The sequence below is a fragment of the Lacerta agilis genome, chromosome 14 (genome assembly GCF_009819535.1).
Source record: "Lacerta agilis isolate rLacAgi1 chromosome 14, rLacAgi1.pri, whole genome shotgun sequence".
NCBI lineage: Eukaryota > Metazoa > Chordata > Lepidosauria > Squamata > Lacertidae > Lacerta > Lacerta agilis.
Genome location: NC_046325.1, coordinates 18,277,587 through 18,301,544, shown reverse-complemented (window position 1 = coordinate 18,301,544; position 23,958 = coordinate 18,277,587). Strand labels below are relative to the sequence as shown.

The following is a 23,958-nucleotide window of genomic DNA, read 5'->3' as shown; positions in this document are numbered from 1 at the left end:
GCCAGGTTCTGCTCTCAATCCTGTCAATGTGCGCATGCGTACGTTGGTAGTATCCCAGAGCTTTGGCTGGAGCTACATAAAGCCTTCTCCCTTCACGTCTTTGGTAACTTATTTGGAAAAGTTGCGCCCAACTCATATCATTTGTCATTTTGTTATTCTGCTCCACTGTTTATACCTGTACCTTGTCCGATGGGAAAGCCCATTTCTAACACTTGCTGCATGTGTCGTGTATCTGTTTATGCATACAAACCACTTGGATGTTTGACATAGTGGGAGCCGTGAGGGGAACACAGGTTAAAAGGGAGGATGCTGGTGGAATGAGGTACGCATATATAATTTCCCCTTTATCCGTAGCTTGTTGCTTCTTAACAGTATTTGGGGTTGGTTTTGTGCATTTTGTGGGTTGGGTTTTTATTATTATTATCCTGTTTTGTAAATAAATAAATAAAAATCCCCTAAATGGCCGTTTTGCTTTGGTTCTTTTGCACTCCTCTGGAGATGTGAGCAAGCTAACAGATGGCCTCTAGAAAGAACAGCGAAGCAGGCCTCAACCCTCAGAGACTGACAACAATCAAGGGACATGAGAGGTATGGCTATCCAGGGCATTCTTAGCCACACCTCTTCCTCCCATTGGCTGCTCTAGACGGATGGGATCTCTCAGAAGGCTCCTTTCAGCCCATGTGGGCTGTATGTGCCCCAGGCCATTGGGAAGAAGTCATTCCTTGGTCTAAAGCTGGTCTGTGGCAGAACTGGTCCTGACAAGGGATTTCTTCTTCATCCTGCTGGTTTGCAGCTTTTCCACAAGCAGTAAGTGCTGGTGCTTCTTTTGACTTGCCCTACCATGCTGGACTCGGTTTCTGTGACGTGGGGTGCTCCCAAGTAAAGGTAAAGGACCCCTGGACGGTTAAGGGGTTGTGGCACTCATCTCGCTTTCAGGCTGAAGGAGCCGGCGTTTGTCCCAGACAGCTTTCTGGGTCATTTGACCAGCATGACTAAACCGCTTCTGGTGCAACGGAAGCCAGAGCGCATGGAAACGCTGTTTACCTTCCCGCCGCAGCGGTACCTATTTATCTACTTGCACTGGCGTGCTTTCGAACTGCTAGGTGGGCAGGAGCTGGACAGAGCAATGGGAGCTCACCCCGTCGCAGGGATTTGAACAGCTGACCTTCTGATCAGCAAGCCCAAGAGGCTCAGTGGTTTAGACCACAGCACCATCCCCAAGTACAAAACCCAATAAAGGATTAGTCCTGCTCCAAACCGTCTGCTAATAAACCCTTCCCCTTGCCCTCCAAAGCCAGTCAACCCCACAGCAAAAGCTGCAAACCTACAGGCCTCTCAAGTGAGAATGGGCTGAAGGGGAAACAAAAAATCACTCAGGCCTCCGTACTATGTCAAAATAAACTTTATGCAAGATCACATCATTTCCCCCCTTTCCCAACAAAGCGAGAGACTGCTGCAACCTTTGAATGGCAAAGGGGCAGGGAAAAGGACTGTATACGAAGAAAGTACAGTGGTGCCTCGGTTTAAGAACGGTCGATTTAAGAACGATGCAGTTTACAAACTCCACAAAACTGGAAATACTGTCTTGGTTTGCGAACTTTACCCTCGGTCTAAGAACGGAATCGAACGGTGGAAGGGCACCGGCGGCGGGAGGCCTCACTCATTAGGGAAAGCGTGCCTCATTTAAGAACTGTTTAGGTTAAGTACGGACTTCCGGAACGGATTTAAGCTCGTAAACGAAGGTACCACTTTACATGAAGTCCAAATGAGACTCATACACTCCACACTTTTAAGCAAAGGTTGGCTCGTTCTTACACTTCGCTCCACCAGAGGCTGGGTCTAAACAGCCAGCAGAACAAAGCTGTGGAATAAACCATGTTACGTCCCCATTTGCGGCTATAGGGAGGTAGCGGAGAAAGCTGCCTGAAGGCAGAATCCGACCCTAATTAGCATCTGCATGGGCTGACAGTGGCTCACCTGGGTTCCACAAAGGTCTCTCCCTGCCTTACCTAGAGATAGTGGGGTTGAACCTGGGACCTTCTGCATGCAAAGCAAGTGTTCTCCTGTGCTACAGCCTTCCCCCAAGTAGGAGTGCAACCAGGAGCCTTTGGTCAAATTCATGGCAGTGGCAAGGAAGGGGTGAAATGGGGTGCCCCACCCACCACTAGAAGGTGGCCCCCAAACAATGGGTGCTGAGGCTATGCTGGCCTCCAACAGGAAAGAAAGGTTCTGCACTCCTGTTGAAGGGAACAGTTATTTTCAGCTCTCTTGCCGAAACTCTTGCTTTCTGCTAGAAAGAGTTTTTATGTAGCCTGGCACCCGAAAAGATGGTTCTGTGGGCTGAACCATCTTTTCGGGTGCCACCCTACGTAAAACTCTTGCTAGCAAAAAGCAAGCAGGTGACCTTTTCTCCCTGGGTTTGCTGGTGTTCTTGCAGGGAGTTTACACCTAGGAATAATAACAAATAGAATCACCTGCCTGTAGTCTGTAGTGTTGGCCCCACTGCAGCCATTCTGCCTCCTCATTCTGCTGCATGTATAGACGAAGCCTTGAATCTCTTGTGAGGCGATGTGCCTCTGAAAGGTGAATGTCTCCACCTCCAGTGCGTTTCCCCCCTCCCCCCCAAGTAGGTATGGTTAAAACAACACCAGATTAGGTCTAGTACTAGTAAGGAGAGCCTGCAGGATCAAATGTATACTGCTTTCAGGGCTGTGCCACCTCAGGCTGAAAGCAGAGGCTCGCCTTACTGAATGCTTCTCCATACCAAAAATCCCGCACACAGAACACTAGCTTTTCTGGGGAGGAGCCTACAATCATGTGGACCCCGATGTGGACCCCGCTACCCGAGGTGAAGTGGTGTGGCCCACCCCCAAAACAGTTTGATCTCCTTACTCCTAATTCTCACACGGACAGGTTAAGTTACATCAAACTCCTCGAAAATGCCATGAGTCTCATTGACAATGGAGTGTGTGAAATCCCAGTCACACAAAGGGGGATGTTCTCGTGCAAGGTCTGCCATGACATATGTATGGTAGAGGTTAACTCCTGATATCCCACAGCTTGACTGGGAGTGGGGTGGGGGGTGGGGAGCTTGCCCTGAAAGCACTGCTGCTCGACAATGCTGTTGCCATGGCTGCGAGCTTCTCCGCTGAATTAACAGCAGTGCTTCTGGGCTCGGGCCTCGGGCCTAACTTTGTGGCCATCAGGGAGAGAGGAGGATATCCATTGGTAGAATCAGTTGCTGGGTTTGCCCGGTGGTTGCCAGGTGACGAAAAAGCCATTATCACAGAAGGTTCAGCAGTTGTCCTAGCAGTCCATTCACAGTTCACAGACAGGCCGTAGACCTCCTGGTGGGTGAGGCAGCGGAGGCCGAGTGACCCATTTTGGAGCATGGAGGTGGGGTAAAAGCTGTTCATCACTCCCGGCCCAGCCGGTAGATGTGGTGTTGTGCCCCGTGCTCACTGGCAGACACTTCAAACACGAAGGCCACACATAAAAGTAACTCCTGAGTTTCTTGATCCCGCAAAACCTGGGGGGGGGGGGGAAATGGAGCATATTCTGACAAGTTTCACAGCAGTGCAAGGGGACAATCCTGCCCGTATTATCTAGGAGCGTAATGAGATTTCCCCAAATCTCTCCCACAGGGAGCTTGCTGCAGCCCCCATAGCAAATTTGACAGGTGCTGCCATCTTCCCTTCCCTCCCCCTTCTTGCTGTACCAGGTCTCCACTGCCTTACAGCTGATTCACAAATTGCAAAACACAAGCATTTATTAAGGATTGCCGCCCAATTAAAAGGAGCCTAAGTCTGCCAACTGAATTCTACTCTGTTCGGTTATTGCCTGTGTTTCCGCATGAGAAAATATAGTTACAACCAGCACACTATTACATAACGGATGCACAGGGCACAGCCAGCATAATCTTAGAAGAGGCATCACACCACACTTCCCTTGCTATCCTACATGAAGGAATGTTCCTAAGCTAGAGCTTGCCACTGGAGGATTTTATAAGTGCCATTTAGATTTCCCACAATGCATCACCCTGGTGAACTCTGGAAAATTAAAAGGTTGCCCTGTACTGAATCTGGTTCGGTCAAGGACTGGAGTTTCTATATATGGAGAATTCAAGTTTTGGCTTGGCTTCCTATTCCGCCTTCTCCTCCCCCAGGGAAGGAGAGGGAGGGAGAGCGCAAGATGGCCCCTCGTTTCCTTCCCCAAATACCTGCAGGATGGTGAAGTTTTCAAGCACGCTGTCCATCATCGGCTTTTTCTGGCAGCGTTCGCAGTTTGCGGATGAAGTTGATGAGGTACTCGCACAGCGGCGAGCGCTGCAGATGGAAAACAAAGCGTCCGTCCTCCCAGTGGGGAGGCTCAGCTGTCTGCAGAGTTGGGGAGATGGGAGTGGTTAATGGCAAAGTGGGCTTATGAGAGACAGAGAGAACCTAAGACATGCACACCACCTTTGTCCGGAGGAAGAAGCCACCTCTCTTCCTCAGTCAAACTAATCTTTGCATCATTCAAGTTTAGGAGTGTGAGTCTTGCTCCTTTTAGAAGGTTGTCCCTACGGTGGCGATTAGTTTGACTGAAATTAAGCCTGCCCCCCCCCCAAGTAAATATGTTTGTGGCATGCAAATTCTTAACTCCTCAACGTCCAGTAGCTGATACAGCTTAACGCATTCACACTCACACACACTTAACTTCTTAAACATTCTAGGCCAAGTTGCTCTTGACCCTGCAGATCTTCCTAGCTTCCAGGCCCTTCTATAGTTTAAGACATGCACATATTTAGCATTAGGCTGCAGGTCTCCCTTTTTTTAATGGTGAGTGGGGGACCAGATTCCCTGCATCCAGCACATCAGAGGGAAGCTTCCAATGAAGGGATGGAGGACCTGCAGCCTTCAAGCTGCTGGAGCCGAACTCCCATCAACCCCAGCCAGCCTAGCCCAATGGTCAGGGATGATGGGAGTTGGGGTCCAACATCTGGAGAGCCAGAGCTTCCCCATATCTCTGCCGGAGCAGAAATAGCCAACTCGGTGCCCTCAATATGTTGTTGGACTCTGAAGACCCGTCAGCCTCAGGCCAATGAGCATGGGTGGATGTCCAGCAATGTCTGAGGGGCACCACATTGGCTACAAGGGAAGGCACAACAGCTCAATGCCGGAACACGTGTTTTGCACGCAAAAAGCCAGAAGGTTCAACCTCCCACACACGATGGCCTGTTAAAAGGATAAGGAAACAGGTGACCTGAGAGATTCCTGCCCAGGGGCACTGCAAATATTTGAAGGGGTTGGGAACACAGACCCATGACACAAATCTGCACATGCCAGTTTAGATGCATAGATGCAAATGTAGCCCCAGCAGCCGTATAACAAGCAGGGTTTGGGTTTAAGTTTGGGGCGGAGAGGGAAAGGCAGGAGATTTGAGGCTCAAGCTGCCTGGCTCACCCTAACAATGCTTCTGTCCCCCACCCAAAATCCTGGAGATCGAGCATGCAGCTATGGGATAAACAGAGAAATAGGCTGCATGTACACCACACCTCTAAAGCACATGGCTTCCCCCAAAGAATCCTGGGAACTCTGGTTTGCCAAGAGTGCTGGGCAGTGTGGCTTTGTAAGGGGTGGACTACCTTCTCCAGGATTCCTCATGGGTGTCGTGTGTACGCAGCGGGTAAAAGGCAACTTCCACTGTGGCCATTTCATGCTGCACAGAAGCTTCTTAGGCATAAACAAACCCTGTTCCCTCTAGCACCCCCACCCGCCAGTGTGGCAACCCCTTCTTCTCTCCCCATCCACTCCCCCCCCAAGTCCCGCCATCCCCCTGCCAACTCCCCCCTGCCCCCCCGCACCCACCTCCAGTTTTTCCACCACCTGTTTGCCAAAGGAGCAGACCTTGGAGGTGCAACTGAGAGTCAGAGCCCGTGGGCCCTCGTATCGGCTGCTCACCCCATAGAAGGCCCCTCCTGTGCCCCCTGGTTCTTCTTCAAGGAGGGGAAAGCTCAGATCGGCCTATGGCAACAGGAGAAAATGGGGGGGGGGAATTCATTGTTTTCTTTCTTTTTCTTTTTTTCACCCCCGCCCCGACTGATATAAAAAGCAGGATGTCATACATTTCAGGTAGTACTTCGTAAGTGGGGGTGGGACAGGAATGTCTGTTCTGCAACTACTTGCCACAGCAGCTAAACAAAAACCCCACATGCAGAGAAGTAATAAGCCATCGAACATCGCTGGGGCCGGGGGGGGGGATCCAGGGCAGGCGCGTCTATTAAGGCGAACTAGGCAATTGGCTAGGGCACCAGAATGGAGGGGGCGCTGGCCAGGCTTGGGCAGGGGGCAGGGCGGGCTAGCAGCAGCTTCTCCGCTACAGTGGAGAAACTGCTGCTTGCCTCTCCACTACCCCCCACCTCCCGCCTAAAGCAGGCTTTGGTGGGGGGCGGGCAGCGGGGGGCGCCAGAAGGTGGGCTGCCTAGGGCGCAAGAAACCCTAGCGCCGGTCATGGGGGGATCACCTTCCTGCCCTATTTGTGATCTTCTAAGGTCTGGCCTTGGTGGGATAAGACAATGTTCTAAAGCGTACTACTGATGATTCATTTGGGTTGTCCTTGGCGGGGTGTTTGCAAGTAACCTTGCATATCCTGTATGCAATTATTCCTTTTGTGAACCATTGCAATTCTATTTGCTTAAGGACCTGGGCTTTTGTGTGCATCGCTATAACTGCATAACCATTATCCTATACAGTGGCACCTCAGGTTACAGACGCTTCAGGTTACAGACTCCGCTAACCCAGAAATAATGCTTCAGATTAAGAACTTTGCTTCAGGATACGAACAGAAATTGTGCTCTGGCGGCGCAGCGGCAGCAGGAGGCCCCATTAGCTAAAGTGGTGCTTCAGGTTAAGAACAGTTTCAGGTTAAGAACGGACCTCCGGAATTATTAACCCGAGGTACCACTGTACACAAATAGCAAACTCAGTTCTCCGAGGGCCAATCCCGACACTGCCAAAACGGCATCAAGCGGAAGGCTTCGGAAAGCTTGGGGTTTTCCTCTACAAGGTTTTCGACAGTAGGAAACATCTTTAGGAAATAAAACCCTACACTGAGAGGGAACCCACCGAAAACATGGCAACAAAGACTGAGCATGCTCAGTAGCTTCAGAACCCTGCAGGCTATCGTTTAGAGTGGCGGGAACCATGTGGGAGGGGTCATGGCTGGCGGGTACAGTAAACGGGAGCACCCTATACTGCAACATTTTGTTACAGGCTCATTGGCATTTTTCTGTAGAACAGCTTTCAATTAGCTGGGAGCAGAGACCAAAGCTCCCTTGCAACAGTTGCAAGATCCTATTTTTTTATATTTGCCGGATCCTATTTGACGCTGGAAGGCAGCTAATGTGCACAGCTGAAGCAACAACAATGCATTCATTAGGTCAGTATTAAAACGGCTCGTTTGCCCCCTCCACCCAAACAGTGATGGAGCCATGCCAAGCTTTTCTAGGAGATCTGGCATGAACATACCCTGAATCTGCTTTATCTGCTTTGAACCTCCAAGGCAATCCACCGGCCCCAGCAAAACCGGCCAGGTAAATATCTATATATAATGCAGCAAAGGAACTTTTGCCTTCCTAGCTTGTTGGGGATTGAGGGAAGCAGGGCAATTCTCACCCAGAACTTGACCAAGAAGAAGGCATGAGGAGGCCCCTGGTCATACAGGTCTCGCAGCCCACCTCCCCGCTCAGGGAATTTGTCGTAGATTTGGCGTACGTCCACCGTCTCCAGCGGGGAGTCAGAGGCGGGTGTCGGGTCGATATGCACAAAGCGGTGTTGCTGCTTACACTGCCGGGAGGAAAGGGTGGAAGTCAGAGACAGAATGATGCAGACTGGCACCAGCTGCCCGGATTTTGATTTACCGAATCGCTTGCCAAAACAAGCTAGAATGCAAATAGCATTTTTTAAAGTGCTTTACAACAGCTTTCAATATGGTAGTCGTGCTAGTCTGTTGCTGCACCTTAAGCTAAGGACTAACACATTTTACTAAGGTGTAAGCTTTTGTGGACTAGGGACCACTTCATCAGATGTTACTGTCGTTATCCTCCCAATTAACTTGGTAAAGCAGGAATACAATATGTGCAATTCTCATATTGCAGGTGGTGTTTTTTTTTTAAAGCATGACATGTTTATCCTCCTTTTCCCTCCAGTGAGCTAAAGGTAGCACACAATGTTCTCTCCCCTCATTTTATCCTCACAATAAACCTGTGAGGTAAATCAGATGGAGAGATAGTGACTAATGCAAGATTATCCAGCGAGTTTCACAGCTAAGTAGGGATTAGAACCTGGGTTGCACCAACTCTAATAAAACACCCTAACCAATAAACCACACTGGCTTATGGTCAGAGGCTGAGAGACAGCAACTTACTCAAGGTCACCTAATAAGATGAGCCTTCAGGATCAGGCCAATGCCCCACCTAGTCCAGTATCCTGTTCACACAGGGTAAATTCATGGCAACGGTGGGATCTGAACTCCAAATTTCCTGCCCAACACAGCTCAAAGTTTTAGCTACTTCACCACATTTCCGTCTCTCCAAATTTAATCTCGAGATGAATATCAGCCTACAGTGGTGCCTTGGAAGTCAAATGGAATCCATTCTGGAAGTCCGTTTGACCTCCAAAACGTTTGGAAACCAAGGTGCGGCTTCCGATTGGCTGCAGGAAGCTCCTGCAGCCAATCGGAAGCCCCGTTGGACGTTCGGGTTCCAATAACATTCACAAACCAGAACACTCACTTCTGGGTTTGCGGCATTCGGGAGCCAAAATGTTCCGGCTGGCAAGGCATTCGGGGTCCAAGGTATGACTGTACTGGTATCTTAACCTTACCTTCTCCACTTGCTGCATGTAATTTCTTATACTCGTCCCTCCATCCACTTCTGTTTATCAAGCCCTGCCCTGCCATTCCTCCAAGGAACTCTGGGCAACTTAAGCAGAGCTGTCCTATTTTATCCTCTTAAATAACCCTGTGAGACAGGTTAGGCAGCGAGACTGTGATTGCCCCAAGGCCACCCTCTAAGCATCTCATCACTGAGTGGAGTCTTGAAACTAGATCTCCAACACACATAGCTGATTACATCATCAGTCCAACTCCCAAACTTTTCAAGACAATGTATGGGGACAGCGGGCACAGGGCACAGGTGTGCAAATGGTGTGAGTATAGGTGCACATCTCACCGCATCTTGTTCTGCCTGCCGCTCCACAAACGCAGTGAACTCCACCAGCCGAAGCGTTTCCGTACCGATGTGGCTTCCCTGCCAAGAGGTAGTGCTGGGGAGGCGGGGGGCTCTGCCTGGGGGTGCATGGTAACCTGCCGAGCCGAGGGAGAAGGCACTGAGGCCGACTGGCGCACTCTCACCCCCCCCCCGCCTCGCTGGAAGACAGTGGCTTACCTGGGACAGCAGCGGGTGCTGGGACTGGGATGGGGTATGGTGCTTGGAGGATAGGCTTGACGCTAAGGGTAGGAGTTAAAAGAGGAAAGTCAAGGTACGGCTTTTCAACAGGGGGGCATTGCAACACACACACACACATTTGTGTTGCAGAAATGCTAGACAAATTGCTGCTCCCAGCAGTGCGTGTGTGTCAATGACTGAAAACAACAACAACAACAACAACTTACTCTAGAGTGTCTCGGGATTGGCTTGCATCCCCTGCCCAAAACTGGAAGAACTCTGTGGACTGGAAAAGTCAGAAGAGTTAAAAACTGCACTGCATACTTAAACTTAAGTTAGGGCTGCAACATTTATTCTGTTTACTCTGAACTGATTAAATGAAATTTTAAAATCGCTTATTAAAAAACAAACTAACAAACAAGTGTTTATAAAAACTAAGACTGCATCTTGGAAGAGGGACTCTCATACATAGAGGAGAATGCCTCTTCTGCGATGATGTCTGCTAAGTCATCTGATCTAAAAAACTTAGGAAGCATGCTTCTTGCTTCCAAAACATGGTTTTTGCCCATATGCAAATATAATTGACTAATGCTTGTACATTTGATCTGCCAGCTGGGGTTTCATTTATTCAGCAACAACTCTAACTTAAACTCCATTTAATCATAATTTCCTCTCTCCAGGAAAGAGCTAATGATCTAACACAGAGAATTCTTTTGAATGTCGCCAAACTACAATTCCCAAGATTCCTTGGGGAGAGTCGAGGGCTAAACTGGCACAAACCTCAATCTAAGATTTTAGTACAGAAAGAGAACAGGAACCTGTGGGCTTGCAGGTTTTGCTAAGCTATTGCTTTCAACAGCCCCAGTGGGCATAGCTAATTGCCAGGGATTATGGGAACTAATCCATAGCTAATTGCCAGGGATTATGGGAAGATGGAGGGCACAAGGAGAAGGGGACGACAGAGGATGAGATGGTTGGACAGTGTTCTCGAAGCTACTAACATGAGTTTGGCCAAACTGCGAGAGGCAGTGAAGGATAGGCGTGCCTGGCGTGCTCTGGTCCATGGGGTCACGAAGAGTCGGACACGACTGAACGACTGAACAACAACAACAACAACATGGGAACTGCAGTCCCACAACATCTGGGAGCCCACAGGTTCTCCATTCCTGCCGTAGCATTACAGCCCCATAGAAACCCCACCTCACAGCCCCTCTTCCACATGCTTACGGTGGTGCTGGGTGGGTAGTGGGGTTCTGACAAGCCCAGTTTTTCCTGGAGGACCGTGGCAGATACGAGTTGAGCAGAAGACATGGCTGCCATAGTCTGAAGTGCTTTGTCCTTTGCTACCTGGTCCTTGAAGAGAGACAAATCCTGGTTTTTCAAATGCCGGTTTCCCTTGCTCAAAACATCCTACCCTCAAGGCCTCCTTTCCCACATTGATTTCTCTACTGAGGAACGCCTGCATCTCAGCCGTGAAGTGTCTGGAAGTTTCAGGGGGTTATGGGGTGCAAAATGATGACACACATAACTTTTGACTGTGGGGGTACTGTAATTTCATCTGGGGCTATCACCCCACAGGAGACATTTGTAGGGGACAAGGTGCCTTACAGGCAAACCATCAGCCAACATCTGCCTTCTCATTGAGGAAGCTGATGATGAAGGGATCACTCACTACCGGAGAACAACTCTCATCATGCCTGACCATTGGCCATGTTGGCTGGGGCTCATGGGAGCTGGAAGCCAGCAGTGCCTCAAGGACAGTTGGTTAAACACCCCTATTATAAGGTGTTCACCCTGGAGTCCGTAGGGATTAGCCCCCTTGTGAGCCACTGAGTTACAAATGATAGTATAATTACTATCATTTACATGCTGCCTTTCCTTGCATTATGGAATTCAAGGTGGTACAGTACTGTATATTGGCATTGGCCAGACCCACACCTGCTTAGCTTCAGAAAGGGGGCTGAGGGTAGGACTCAGACCAATGGCTTCAAATTACAAGGAGATTCCGACTAAATATCAAAGGAGCTTCTGACAGGATGAGCTGTTCCGACAGTGGAACGGACTCCTTAGGGAGGTCAATATCAATATCGTCCTATTAAAAAAATCTCCTCAGAAAACCAGGATTCCTGGTTTGCAGTCACACTTGGTTCTTCCCCTGCTAATTACTAAGCTTCGTTCAAATCTCATCTCAGAGAACTCATAACTCCCTGACCTATCCCCTCCAGCCAGGCCTTTACCGGGAAAAAATCACCGATAGACTGAAGCAACGAAGTGTCCCTTTAACTGCCCCTTCAGTGTCCCTGACATGGTAGCAGTGCTGCATCACAGCCATGGTGGGGAGGGGGGGGGGTTAAAGTGGGCTCCTTTTGCTTGGTGAAGCCCTTCAGGGCTCTTCTCAGCATCAATCAGCGAGGTTTCCTTAAAACAGGCCCACCTGCTCTGTGCAGCTGCCTGTACTGGGCCCCTTCCTGTCTGCCTTTGCTCCTTCGTGCTCAGAGCAGCTGCTAGGGAGCCATCTTTGTTAATTCCTCCCCAGGGCCCGATGCAACAACACTCCTACATCAGGGATGTAGGAGGGCCAAGATTAAGACGGATGTCTCCGCTTGCTCGCTGCAGCTGCTCAGAGATCCTCTCCCAGCTCCAAGCAGGACGGGTGAAAATCAACACGCTTGGTCCAGTGCAGGCGGCTTTAAGAAAACCAGCCCCATGCAGATGCAGCACAATGCTACTTTGGAGGTGACAGGGCTTCGGGGAAATTAAAATGGCGGCTACCTCACTGCAGCTGGACAGAGCTCTTCTCACTTGCCACCACAGCTGCTTGCCCCGCTTCTGTTATCTGGTAAACTCAAGGCGCTCACATTAAAGCCCTAAATGGCTTAGGCCGCAAATATCCCAAAGTGTGCTTTCTTTCCTCAGATGTTGAGGTCGGCAGCGGGGGCTGTCAGATATTTGGGGTGGGGTGGTAGCAGCCCAAGAGAAGGCATCCCCTGTGGCATCCCCTAGGCCTGAAGCCTTCGTTATTTACAGTGGTACCTTGGTTCTCAAACTTAACCGTATTTTTCGCTGCATAAGACGCACTTTTTCCCTCCTAAAAATTAAGGGGAAATATCTGTGCGTCTTATGGAGCAAATGCTGGTCCCTGGAGTTCAATTGCCCAGGGGCCAAAATTGGATCATGCTTTTTATTTTACAAAGAGAAAAGGGGGGTGTTGAAAGGACCCCGCTCAGCAGCTGATCAGCAAGAGATCGGGAGAGAGATAACAGTCCCGGCTCCCTTTCAGCCCCACCCTCCTTTGTTGAATGTGCTGCAGAGGGAGGTTGTTTGTGACTGGCTGATTAGATTATCCGTCTGGAAACTGTAGAAAAGGCTCCCTTTCCTTTAGAAGCTGCAGAAATGTGAGTTGCACCCCATAAAAATGGGGCTTTTCCTCTTTGCTTTTCCCCCTTTGCAAAAAAAGCTGCAAAACTTTTAGCTGATCCTCAAAAAAACAGGGCTTTCCCCTTTGCAAAAAAAGCTACAAAACTTTTAGTTGATCCTCAAAAAACAACAACACAAAGCTTTTAGAGGAAGAAAACCAGAAAAAAATTTTTTTCTTGTTTCCTCCTCTAAAAACGAGGTGCGCCCTATGGTCCGGTGCACCCTATGGAGCAAAAAATACGGTAATCCGTTCCGGAAGTCCATTCTGAAACCAAAGCATTCCAAAGAGATCCCCGCCCCTGCTCTTGCTTGCACGGGAGTAGGAGCTGGATGGGACTGCTCAGCTGGGGAAGTGCAGGCTCTGTCACTCTTTCTACTGGGGGTTCACGGCTGCACTCCCCCTCAAGGAAGAAGTTTAAAGGAGCTCCACCTCAGCATCAGAGCCCCTGCACCACCTGAAGGCGGCCAGGTGAAATAGTTGCTGGGGTGGCAAAGGTGGAGGCAGCCCAGCAGCTGCATCTGAGAGCCCCTAAACCACTGCTGAGGCAGCTGTCAGGCTGTCTCTGCACTGCCACGCGATGCTCCTTTAAACTTCTCTATTGAGGTGAACGCAGCCATGCACCCCTCAATGGAAAAGTGTGACAGAGGCTGCACCTCTCCAGGTGAGCAGCCCCAATCCAGCTCCTACTCCCATGCAAGCAGGAGCGGGGCGGGGAACTCTCAGCTGGGAAGTGGAGGCATTCCACTCCCCAGATGAGGTGCCCCGATCCGGCTCCCACTCACGTGTAAACAGGAGCAGGGGCACTCAAAACGGAAGTGTGGCACTGAAAAAGGAAGTGTGACATTCAAAAGGGAACAGTTCGGATTCCAGAAAAAGTTTGCAAACCGGAACACTGACTTCTGGGTTTGCGGCGTTCAAATTCCAAGTTGTTTGTGAACTAAGCTGTTCGAAAACCGAGGTACCACTGTAGCTGCCACCTTTGACACCTGAGAGATGTGTTTTCAGGAACCACCCTATTCCAGTGACTGTAATTTGTTTTAGCTGTTTTTAAAGTTGATGGTGAATGAGGGGTTATACAGTGGTACCCCGCTAGACGAATGCTTCGCTAGACGAAAAACTCGCTAGACGAAAGCATTCGTCTAGCGGGAGGCTGCCCCGCTAGACGAAAAAGTCTATGGGGCTGCCTCGCAAGACGAAAAAATTTCGTCTTTTTTTTTTTTTCGTTTTGCGGAGCGCGGCTCCCATTGCCGCTCCGCAAGACGAAAACCCCGCTAGACGAAAATTTTCGCGGGACGAATTATTTTCGTCTAGCGGGGCACCACTGTAAATGGAACACACAATAATAAAAAACAATTCCCTCAGAGACGGGGGGTGGGGGTGGGGGGTTGACTGATGGCACTTTCCCAATAACTTCCCTCAAACCTAGAGCTTGTCCCAAGTACCAGCAAAGCATTATGGGGCTTTGGGGGGGTAAAATATGTACTCGCTTACTACTACTCCTTCAGCAGGACGGGTAGGGAATCCAGAGGTGCAAGTTTGTCATAAACATTTCAGGGAATGCAGGTAAGGGGCTCACCTTCAGCTTGGCCTGAATCTCACGGGTTTTCCGCCGGGCCAAAACCTGGATGTGACTGGAGACCTGTGCAAGGAGTTAGGGGAGAGAGACTTAGCAGGAAACTCTGTGGAGAGAGGGGGAAAATCTCACCAAGCCTCATTCTCCCCACACACCTCAGATTTATTTCCTGCAGCCTTAGGCTTCATGTCAAGCCCATCACGTTTACCTGTTTCCTTGTCCGTGTTTTGCCTGTCCTCAGTTTAATGTAGCGGGCAATGAGTTCATTGCGGCCTGAGAGAGAAGAGGCAGGAAATCAGGAAAACCCATCCAACTTGAGCACCATATTCCCCCGCCTCTCTTGACCATGCCGCTGACAACAATGCCAAGTTGCCACGTGGGGCAGGTCAAAGCATGCTGAGGCTGCAGCCTCCCCAACTCTGCACGTGCTCAGAGACACAACCCTGCCAACTTCTGAATCACCTGGACTGTCAGGTCACACCCACCGCAGACGTTTAAAGGAGGTGGGTAAAGTACACCCCACGCTGCCTCTAAAGACCCCAGCGTGCTTTTTGTGTTTTTATCTTCACAACAACCCTGTGAGGTGGGTCAGGCTAAGAGAGAGTGACTTGTCCAAATGCAGGATATTGATGCAGCAGTTCCCTAAAAGAAAGGGATGCTGCAAATTGCATAATTGAAAATGGAATTGTCATTAGCCGCTCGCCTATGGAGAGTAAGAACTTCCTCCAGGTGAGTCCCTGTCATTATAGGTCTAGCATGGCACATTGTAGGGCCTCTGTTTACAATGGTGCATGTAGCTGCCTCATTTCTCTTCCTGGCCATGCTGGCTCTTTTCTGTTCCTGAAGAGAGCCTTCTGCACAGCATCTATGGCAGAGTACCATGGAGGCCACATGTGATGACCACCTCTTTCCCCCTCTCAGAGCTGGAAGGGGGAAAGTGCTGCTAGCGGTGTACCGCAGGAACACAACACCATCAGCGGCCACCTTCCCAGCTCCCTCCATTTCTTCAGAGCTAGAAAAGCGTCTTCTTCATTTTTTACCTCACATGTTCTAAGCCCATTGCTTCTTATCATATATTATGGCTTGCAGGACGATCCCCAAAGAGAACCAAGGACAAGAGCAGCGTCAAAGTTAAGTCCCACCTACCGTACATCTTCCCCTCGTCCGAAAGAATGATCTTCCGCCTCCCACAGGGTGGGTAGATGGCCAGGGCCTCCTGGAAACTCTGCTCAATATCAGGGCTCCAGACCCCTTCTGCATCGTTGTCCAGACCCTTCTCCCCAGCGTCCCCCATCTCCCCAGAGGGGCTGGCCCCCTCGCCCCAGCTGCCAGGCTCTATGGTGTCAGGAGGGTTACCTGGAAGAAAGCAGAACAGGCGGCAATCAGATATGAGGGACGGAGGAGCGGAAAATTTTCTAACTGACAGAAGATGGGCAACAGCTTGCCTGCATGTTCCCTTCCTTACCATTTGGTTGGTTTTACCTGTGGAAAGCTTGGTGTCATATAGTTAGTCCTAGATCGAGGGTGGGGAACCTGTGGCTCCTGGACTCCTAACTCCGCCGAGTCCTAGCCAGCATGCCCAATGGTTATGGATGATGGGAGCTGGGGGTTCTCAATAATATCTGACGGGCATTGGAAGCCACCTTCCCAAGTCAGGCTATTGGTCCATTTAGCTCAGAATTATTTACACTGGGTAGATAATATTATCTAGGATTTCAGACAGAGGACATTCCCAACCTACCTGGGATAGCTCAGATGGTACAGCATGAGACTCTAAATTGTGGGTTCAAGATCCACGTTGGGCAAAATACTGTAGGGGGTTGGACTAGATGACCCTCGTGGTCCCTCTTCCAATGCTACAATTCTATGCAGAGGACTGAACCTGGCACCTTCTGCATATTTATTTATTGCCTTCCTATCCCAAGGAGCTCAAGGTGGCGTACATGGTTCTCCCCCCCTCCTCATTTAATCCCCACAGCAACCCTGCGAGGTAGGTTAGTCTGAGAGAGGCAGTGAGCTCCATGCACAAGTTGGGATTTGACCCCTGGTCTCCCAGGTCCTAAAATGACATTGGGACATGCCCTATATATACACTTCTGTCGTGAGGTACCAGTAAGTTGCCCATTCCTATGCTGACCCGAGAACTGATTGGAAGCAGCAAGGCAAATAGTATTTGTTGTCCAGCATTGTCTCAGCAGCAGTGGCTATCAGATGCCCCTGATAAACTTATAACTAGAGCACAAAGGAACAAATATCCCCCGCTCTTTGATCTCTGTGTCTCGTAAACAGAGGTATATTACCTCTAATAGCAGAGGTTCAATTTAGCAATGAGTAATAGCTGCTGATACAACTACCCTGTATTTAAAGAGTATTTAAGTGAGACAGCAAGGCTAAGGACCATCACCTCAAGTTTTAGCTGTTGACAAGGAAGGGTTTCGACACCAGCAGATGCTCCCAGATTACCAACTTTTTTTCCTTTTTCTAGCTTCTGTAGAACCCAAGATCTGTGGCAAAAATGTGCAGCCCCCAATTCTCAATCTGTTTCGTAGGGAACAAGCCTTCTCCTACTTTTCAATGTCTGCAGCCTGTGAATGAAATCCCACCCAAATGACTGACATTTAGGAAAGTGGATCAAGCCGTTGAGTCAGAGGCTAGAGTGAAACTCGCATTATCATTATTGACTATTGGTTTGTGACGCCTTGACTGTTCCTCACTGCTGCCCAATAGAAAGTTCAAGTATGTTGGATTTAGTGTAGCTGTGGTCAGGCAGTAGTATGTCAATTAAAAATTAGCAGTAAGTCAGGCGCTCATGCCCTAGGGACTTATGGGGGGGGGGGAGTGATTTTCTCCTCAATTTGTGAACATGGTATAGCAGCCATAATAGACCCATATTGCAGGGGAAAGGACTATGGCTGAGAGTGTGGGTTACACCTGCCCTGCCAAGTACTGTTCTTATGCCCATTTTCCTGGAGATAGTGGAGAGGTAATGTACGACAACCCTAAAGTGTAGTCCCATGTTGTTAACCTGGTTTTTGGGGAGTTGTTGTTTTTAGTGAAGTTGATCATAGCAGCAGTGCAATTAAATAAGGTCTGGAGGAGGTGAAGGGAGGCCAGGCACAGGACAGGGTTTCTGTGGGCAGTGGAAAGATGTTATCTGGGTGCCAGTTTCACCTGTAGGTAGACAGCAGGCCTACCTATTGAAAACTAACAGAGCAGTAGATCTAAGATAGAAGTTTATTAAGAGGCCTGATCTGCCTAGGCCTCACCACGGCTCAGCCACCAGATCTACTGGGGAACTATGGTTTGTTAAGGTGCAGAGAGTTGTTAGGAGACTCTTATTTCCCTTGCAGAGCTACAATCTTGCAGAATTCCTTGGGAAGAGGGATTGACTGTTAAAACCACTCTGGGAATGCTAGCTCTGGGAGAGGAATAGGGGTCTCTTCTCTGCACACTCAACAAGCTGCAGCTTCCAGAATTCTTTAGGAGAAGCCACAACTTTTTCAAGTGGTATCATAGAGCTTTAAATGTATTATGTGAATTGTTTCTATTCATGGTGGAGGAAGGGAAGGCTAAAGAACCATTTCCCTGGTTGGAGAGAAAGGTGCCAGGCACCGGCTAAGGAGTAAACCCTACACAAATCCGGAATGGAGTCCCCAAGACGGTTGGATGGTGCCTTGAACTCCTCCTTCCGGCAACTCCTGCAGCCAGGCCAATGCCAAAAGTATTGCTCTACTTTCCTTTGGACAACACCAGCTAGTCCAAGCAGGGGGTCTTGTCTGGGCAGCCCAGGAGCTCCATATACGGTACACTGCCCAGGTATGCACTGAGGGGATATCACTTCAGTGCTGCTAACGCAGCAGTTTGAGTTACAGGTTTGACTTCACCCCTGGAGGCGCACTCCATTGTATTGAGACAGACGGATGCCAACAACAACATGATAGTATTGAGGTGGGTGGATTGGCCTTTGGCATCAATATGAGGGGGGTGGGGCATCATACGGGCACAGAGCAACATGGGGGAAGGCAGCACCACTTTACAAATAAAACAAATGAAGCAAAAGTGGCAAACCTCTAAAGGTGCTGAAGAAAACAGCATGTTTCTCGGGGGGGGGGGGGGAGATTATAATTGACAGTTGTTATAGCAAGGTTTGCCTCATTTTGGGGAGGCAATGGATACTGCAGATCCTGGAAGCCTTTAGCCACCCCTGGTGTTGGTGGGAGTGAGATTTTTGTACTGGATTAGTGAGGTGAGCAGGGTTGAAATGTAAAGAGCAAAAACTGGGTTGTTGTTGTTGTTGTCCGAGTGGAAAGTCCAGCGTAGACCAATTAAGTCACCTCCAGAGAAACCAGATTGGTTGGGGAAAGAAAGAATGAAAAAGTGTAGGCCCCTCCTGCCCCCCCCCCTCACTGTTCCCTGTCAAGTGGAAACCCGGTTTTTTGCCTGGTTACGCCAGTTCAAGTGACCCCTGGGAGCACAATCAGCAGCAAGACAAAGAAGCCTTCCAGCATGGATTACGTCTTGCGTTAAAAGACAGGAAGGGGGCTGGCTCTTTAATCTGTGATCAGATTCCCCCCCACCCCGCCTTTTAGGATCGTGGGCCTTAATTTCCTTTGCTAACCCTGCACCACCACCACTGCCGCCGCCAGAAGGCTTCCAACAGCTGCAACCTTCCCAGACGGATAAAACTTTTTACGAAGAAAGGCACTTCCCTGGCGTGAGATTAATCACAACCACAAACTTCCTCAGAACCAGGACATGCGTTGTGGAAGTTAGAACAACTGATTTTGGGTTTTTTCGCTTTTGCACTGAGGTTTTCCTCTGATTTTTAAGTGGCAAAGGAGGGAACTAGGCTCGCCTGACCAACTTCCGATGTACAACAAATCCAGAGGGAACAGCTTCCTTGAAGTCTCCTCTTCCGGGGGGGGGGGGGGTTGGGTTGTCCCACCCAACTGGATTTCCTGTACTGCTGCAATCTCGAAACCACTTATACTATTTAAGTGATTTTCAGAGTGCGGTCTAGTTTTGGGAAAGCTGAGCCGTAGAATCATCTGGAACAAAGGCAATTGGATGTTCTTTGGCAACAAAACAAGGCTTTGAAAGAAGGGCAAACATTGAGCGGATAATTCAGACAGAGGGAGAAAGGATAACACTTCTGCACAAGTACCATCTCCGCATAAACTGATATGAGTGTACAATGCAGAATATCGTCATCTGGACAGTCCAAACTGAAGCATCTCGCCTCAGACATTAGGCAGACATTTTGTGTTGACATTTAGTCGATACCCCACTTGCTCTGACACTATCTCCACACAAGTATGGAACAAAGGAAAAGAGAAGGTCCATATTGCATTGCACAAATCCGAAAGAAAGAAAAACTACTTGAAAGTGTTGTTTACTGAGAAAGAACTAAGTGCTTGATATATAAACTCTGTTTATTAACAGCTCTGAGAGAATTGTAATAGCCACTTGTCTATGGCAAAATGGGGGGGGGGGGGAGTTGCCTTCATTCAAGCAGACAGAAGAGCTTTTGTATACTATGAAAGAGTTGGTTCTCTCTCCCCTTTTGGGCTGTCAAGGGGCCACAAATTGCTAAACATAGGTATCGGCAGGCAGGCATACATTTAAAACACATTTTTAAGCATACAGCTTCCTAGGAACTGTAGCTCTTAAGTAGAACCTAACTATACAAATCAGTGTACAGAGTATCTATTTTTCGGCATTTGAGTACTTTTTTCTCTTAGCATTTTCCAGCAGCATTTGTTTCATTCCACCACGTTCCACAGCAAAATTATGTTTTTTTGACTCTGCACTACTGGAATTAAAGGTATTAAAGAATGGAGCCTACGCTTGATAAACCACAGCTACAATTTTTATAAGATGGGAATAAATCCCATGAACTCCAGCTATTTCTGAGTAAATTATATATTTCCTATCCCACTCTTCCTCCAAGGTACTCAGCTACCTAGCATACATGGTTCTTTCCAGACTCTCTTCTATCTTCTGAACAACCCTGTGAGGTAGGTTAGGCTGAGAGGTAGTAGCTGGCCCAAGATCAGCTAGTATGTTTCCTGGCAGGATAGATATGTGAACCTGAGCCTCCCTGGTCCTAATCCAACCCAGTCTTCCCCAACCTGGAGTTCATGAGAGTTGTCTTGCAAAAGACACTGCACCATACTGGTTTAGGGAACACGGGTGGTGCTGTGGCCTAAACCACTGAGCCTCTTGGACTTGCTGGTTCGAATCCCTGCAACCTCCTGTTGCTCTGTCCCAGCCAACCTAGCAGTTCAAAAGCATGCAAGTGCAAGTAGATAAATAGGTACCACTGCGGTGGGAAGGTAAATGGTGTTTCTGTGGCTCTGCCACTTGTCAGTGTCCCTTTGTGCCAGAGGTGGTTTAGTCATGCTGCCCACATGAGCCGGAAAGCTGTCTGTGGGCAAATGCCGGCTCCCTCGGCCTGAAAGCGAGATGAGAGCTGCAACCCCATAGTCGCCTTTGACTAGACTTGACTTTCCAGAGGCCCTTTACCTTTTACTGGTTTAGAATTAGATAAAAAAGTAAAGGACCCCTGACAGTTAAGTCCAGTCGCAAATGACTCTGGGGTTGTGGCGCTCATCTCGCTTTACTGACTGAGGGAGCCGACAGTTTTTTTCAGGTCATGTGGCCAGCATGACTAAGCCGCTTCTGGCAAAACCAGAGCAGTGCACGGAAACGCCGATTGAGCCACACATTTTACTATCTATGTAACTTTCTAATAAAAACAATTTTTCCAACACACCCTGCAGACTGTTATTTTGGAAGGCTCTTAATGCAAGTGGTAAACCCAAATAAAGCTAAAATAAACAAAAGGAAAATGATGCACAGAGAAAGAGCTCCAGCAATTGTTTTGGGGCTAAAGTTTTCTTTCTTTCTTTCTTTTTTTAAAAAAGGAGTTTATGAAGACTCCATTTTGAGAACAAGCCAAACTGGAGGGTAGGTCTCATTCAATGCCTTTGTATGCCACGAACTGAGGAAATGCTAAGATAATTTTGACCCTGTGTAGAGCCTGCAAAATGGAGTAAAATTTCAAAAGACAAAGGTGGGATCCAGACTTCCCATTCCAAAAGCTTAACTGTTCTGCAGAGTATGCAGTAGACACAGACAGAAGGATCAGCCGCAGGTGGCTACGAATACACCTCCAAAATGCCTCAAATGCAGTGTTTTGATTCGCTTTCCACAAGTTTTCATGTACAAAGGAAAAGAAAAAAAAGTTGCATGTAAGTTAAGAAAAGCAAGCTGCCCTCCACAAAGCAGCAATGGGCCCCAACCTCATCCTGTAATTTGAGAAACGCATGCACCCATGTGAAAGGTCATGTTTGTTTTTGGAACAAGTCGCATCAAGGTCTTGTGCAAATGGAAACTGCTCTATCCAACCTGCCCACCCCCCCATCCCTCTCATACACACACATTTTCTGGCCCACCCTTGCTTGCAGGCGCTGCAGTTGCAAAAGTCACGACATGAAGCATACAACAGTTTCAGCGCCAACACACCTGCTCACTAGATGTGCCACACAGAACATTCAATCGCAACTCCACCTATACATGCAAGACAGGCAGACTGGCAAATTTTCCTTACGGCTTAACAAAACTCCCCCAGCGTTACCTGTTCCCGAGAAAACCAGCCTGAAATAAGAGAACCTTTGGAGACACAGGGTTGTATTTTTAACCAAGTTCTACTCAGGATCAGCCAGCTGAAATTAATGATCCCAAAGTTAATCATTTCCATTAGTTTTGGTTGGGACTACTACACTGAGTAGGGCTAGCGTTGGAAGCAGCACAGAAGCCTGTTTTTAAAAATATTCAAAGATGCTTTGAGCTTGAATGTGAGGAACACGGGGAGATGACGGCTATCCATCCAAAAATGTTTTCCTAACTCTAGCGAAGGGCCTTTGACAAAGTGGGGTGGGAGCTGAGAGGGAATTGAACCACCTAAAATAAAGGGCAGGCAGATAGCAGCTCTACTTCTCAGTAATGCCACCAGGGCAGGACTTTGGGGGGGAGAAGGCCAGGATTCCTGCTCAGATGAATGGGCAGAGAACCCCCAAATGTGGAAGGGGCTGCCGACATGTTGACAAAAGCAGCACACATTTCTATCTACAAGGACTAATAAATCCCAGGTCTAAAATTACCCCCTGCAACTCTACTACCATTAGCTATTTGGATAGATCATACATTTGCCAGATGACACTTCTATATTTCAGATCTTGGCCATCCACAACACAGTAGGCGTGACATACGTTTGAACTTTTCCCTTTCACAGAACATTTAAAAAATGAGCCTTGTTTTGGCCTGTGTGGGCTCAGGTATTTCCTAACAACACTAACCAGGCAGCCCACAAATCAGAATTTCTACATTTTGATTTTGAAAAAGAGGGTTCTCTTTGCTCATAAGTCTTTGAATCATCACTCACACACTCACAGATACCTTTGAAGGAGGGTACTCCCCCCCCCATGTTTACTCAGAAGTAATTCCGATTGTGTGTGGCTTACAAGTAAATGGGCAGAGGACTTCGGGAAGTGTTTGTTGACCCTTGGGGCAGTGGGGAATGTATAGATCAGGTAAGATAAAGACTACCCTCCCTTAATGGCTGACATTGTGAGGGAGAGAGGAGATGGGAAAAGTTAAAGCACAAACACACACTACATCCCTTCCAAGAGGAGGATCAAGCTTAACAAAATAAAATCTGGAACAAACCCCATCTCCGCCCTCCATTGAAACTCGCTATCAAAACGACACCGATTGACACAATTGCCCCCTGCAAGCAACCTAATGAACTCTTGGCTTTCACACAGAAAGTTATAGCCCCTGTCCTTTACTCAGACAAAGAGAAACTCACAGGCACACAATCAAGCCATTAAAAAAAGGTGTGGTACTCCCTCCCATCTCTCTGCGTCGAGATTTCACATTCAAAAACGTTTATATATATTAAGAGGGTTAACGGCGGCAACCTCTTACTACTTACGTGCAAAATTAAAGAATACAGCGTGAAATTCACACAAATTACTGGATATTTTAAAGATCTTCTGAAAACATAGTACCAAGCGATCCAGTGACAAATATATATATATATGTATGTACCTATACATAAAATAAATTAAAACCACAGAATTTTTATGTACACATACAGAAACCCTCACGATTCCAGTCTTCAACTTCTTTAAATTAAAATTAAAGTGGTGGTAGACTTTTCCCGCAAAGGAAGAAAAGTTGCAAGCAACATTTTTCCTCCCTCCCTGCAAACCAAAATCAAAAGCTAAATCACAGCTCACCACCAGATGCACGTTTAAATCGAAATCTTCCCTGTCAGGGCTTGCTCCCAAGAAGGAAATTAAAACAGAACGAACGATTGGGAAGAGGGGAGGAAATATTACTTACTTTCAGAAGATACCCAAGAGGCCGGTTTTGTGCGCGCTAGTGGAGGCGGGTGGGGGGGGGGACGTAAAAGAGAAACTTTCCCTGAACTTTGCTTTAAGAGGGGGGGAAGGGGGGGCGTGAAAAAGGAAGAGA

The 23,958-nt window shown here is 48.4% G+C and overlaps 1 protein-coding gene across 1 annotated transcript; it reads right to left on the bottom strand.

The window, feature by feature from the left end:
- Positions 1–2,400: 2,400 nt before the first annotated feature.
- On the bottom strand, positions 2,401–23,883 carry TEAD2 (TEA domain transcription factor 2). The gene is given in 13 exon segments (XM_033171274.1): positions 2,401–3,529; positions 4,220–4,264; positions 4,266–4,376; positions 5,847–6,002; positions 7,653–7,823; positions 9,209–9,342; positions 9,425–9,486; positions 9,652–9,710; positions 10,652–10,777; positions 14,419–14,481; positions 14,624–14,688; positions 15,562–15,771; positions 23,827–23,883. Coding segments are annotated over 12 exon segments (1,254 nt in total). The 5' UTR covers positions 15,710–15,771; positions 23,827–23,883; the 3' UTR covers positions 2,401–3,415.
- Positions 23,884–23,958: the final 75 nt, after the last annotated feature.